The sequence below is a fragment of the Fukomys damarensis genome, unplaced genomic scaffold (genome assembly GCF_012274545.1).
Source record: "Fukomys damarensis isolate Sample0158 unplaced genomic scaffold, DMR_v1.0_HiC HiC_scaffold_24838, whole genome shotgun sequence".
NCBI classification, from domain to species: Eukaryota; Metazoa; Chordata; class Mammalia; order Rodentia; family Bathyergidae; genus Fukomys; species Fukomys damarensis.
In genome coordinates, this window is record NW_022925750.1 from 9415 (window position 1) to 11479 (window position 2065).

Genomic DNA, 2065 nt, shown 5'->3' on the forward strand with positions numbered 1-2065 from the left:
AAGACCAGGGAGTGCCCAGCACCTTGGAGCCTTCTGACCACAGCCTCCTGACTGGGTGCAGGTAGATGCGGGGGCTGTGTGAGGGTGGGGTTAGTTGAGCAGAGCCGTGATTTATCCCACCGTCCTCCGTGGTACGGAGCTTCTCTCTGCTCACCTTCTTGCATGTCCCTGTGTGACAGTTTCCACCAAGGAGCCACAGGGGAGGTGCTGGAAGGACGGTGAGCCCGGGTGAAGAGAGGCAGCCCTGCCTGTTCTGAGGACTGGGACACTGCTGTTCCCCCGGCCACCATGTAGAAGCGTAGACTCGGCCGAACTGTGAGCAGCCGAGGAGTATGCAGAGGCCACCCTGATCCTCCGCCCCAGCCCAGTCACCAGAGAGGTGTGTGGCAGCATCTCTACATCATCCCAGTGCCAGCCACGGAGCATCCTGGCCCAGAAGTCAGCACAGCTGAGTCCTGAGGACCAGGGCCATGCCTCAGCCCAAGTGGACCTCGCCTAGGCCCAGAGCCCCATACCTAACGTCTCTGTGGCCTCCCTGCCTCCTCCTCGGTCATCCAGGACGCAGTCGGTCCCAGCCCAAGGCATTCTGCTTCCAGGGTGTCTCAAACTCAGCCTGTCTTTGCCCCGTGCGCCATCAGCACTGAACAGCAGATTTGTTCATGGCACAGATGTTGGGGGCACTCAGGGCCAAGGACAGAGGTACGGGCACTGCAGACACCAGAGGGGTGAGGCCAATGCCGAGGGCTTCTGCAGGTGAGAGCAGGAAGGGGATTCAGGAGCAGAACACGGACACAGTCAAGGGATCAAATGAGCCAGCCTCTGCCCCAGAGCGGCCGGCTGAGGACTGATTCGGGGACGGCCCCGGGGGACAGCGCTGCCGTGTGGCTGGCACAGTCAGCACAGCTTCACAGGTTGCCAAGACCCCTCCTTTGTCTGACGGGCTGGCGCTAATGTGCCAGATTTCACCCGCTTGGCGGAAGAGGACGTTCTCATTTATAATGTTTTCATCCTCAAAATCTATGATGTGGATCCGATTATCACATGTAAGAGACTGTGTCCCAACCAAAAACCGGATGGCCTATGTTTCTGCAGTCTGAGGTGTGAGAGCCCGTGCCTGGAGCTCCAGGCTGTAGATCACCGGCGCATCGTCCTCCATGCTGCCCGGGTGAATCACCTGCGGCTCGGGCACTCAAATCCTCCCTAGAGCCTGAGCGTCCCACCTGGTGGGCGCTGACCCAGCATCCGTCCCTTCCTTGCCTGCCTGAGGCCACAGAGAAATTAATTCTTCTTATGTGAGTGTATTATTCAGCTTTCCCATTGCTGAGCACAATCCTGACACGCACAGAGTTGAGTTTTAATTGGGCTAACGGTTTTAGGAGATTCCGTACATGGTCGGCAGGATCCAGGGCAGGGACATCCTAGCAAAAGGATGTGGTGGAACTGTGCTGCTTAGTTCATAGCCGCTAGAAAGCAGGGCAGGGGAATTGTTCCAGAGACAAATTTTGAAGGAATATATATAACGTTCATGCCTCCGTGACCCACCCAGATACATCCAGGAGCATCTCCAAGCTTCATTTCCTCTTTTGTGTGAGACTACTTAAGTCTCAGTATTTCTGTGAGGATTTAATGATACAATCCACTAAGTGTATGACACAATTTCTCGAACATGTTAAGTGACCAATAAGTGGTGGACTTTCATATTACATGAAACATGTGTTCTTAACAATCTATTCCTTCCAACAGTAACTTCTCATGAGTTTTTCAGTGTACTCTTCCAATCCAATACATAAAATACTTTGTAAGCAGAAACAGAACAGAAACATGCAAGCCATACTATTGCCTGAGGAGTAGGGAATATTTTGAATTCCCTTTATTTATACATTTCATTAATTTTACTGGTGCAATTTAAATATATGTTATATATATAAAGATCACTTTTATCAAAGGGAGATGTACTTGTACACGATATATCTTGATTCCTCTTTTTCTCCCAACCCCCTCTCCTCCTTTTAACTTCCTCTCCCTCCCTTATTTACAAAAGCCTTGTTTTCATTTTTTTCCTGTT

At 51.7% G+C, this 2065-nt stretch overlaps 1 protein-coding gene across 1 annotated transcript in view; it reads left to right on the top strand.

Moving 5' to 3' along the window:
- LOC104871627 (putative sperm motility kinase W) overlaps positions 1 to 1204 on the top strand; it is a 5053-nt gene extending 3849 nt beyond the window's left edge. The window contains exon 4 of the mRNA XM_019209511.2: positions 960 to 1204. Coding sequence (XP_019065056.1) covers positions 960 to 1204 — 245 coding nt within the window. The remainder of the gene's footprint in view (positions 1 to 959) is intronic.
- The last annotated feature ends 861 nt before the right edge of the window (positions 1205 to 2065 follow it).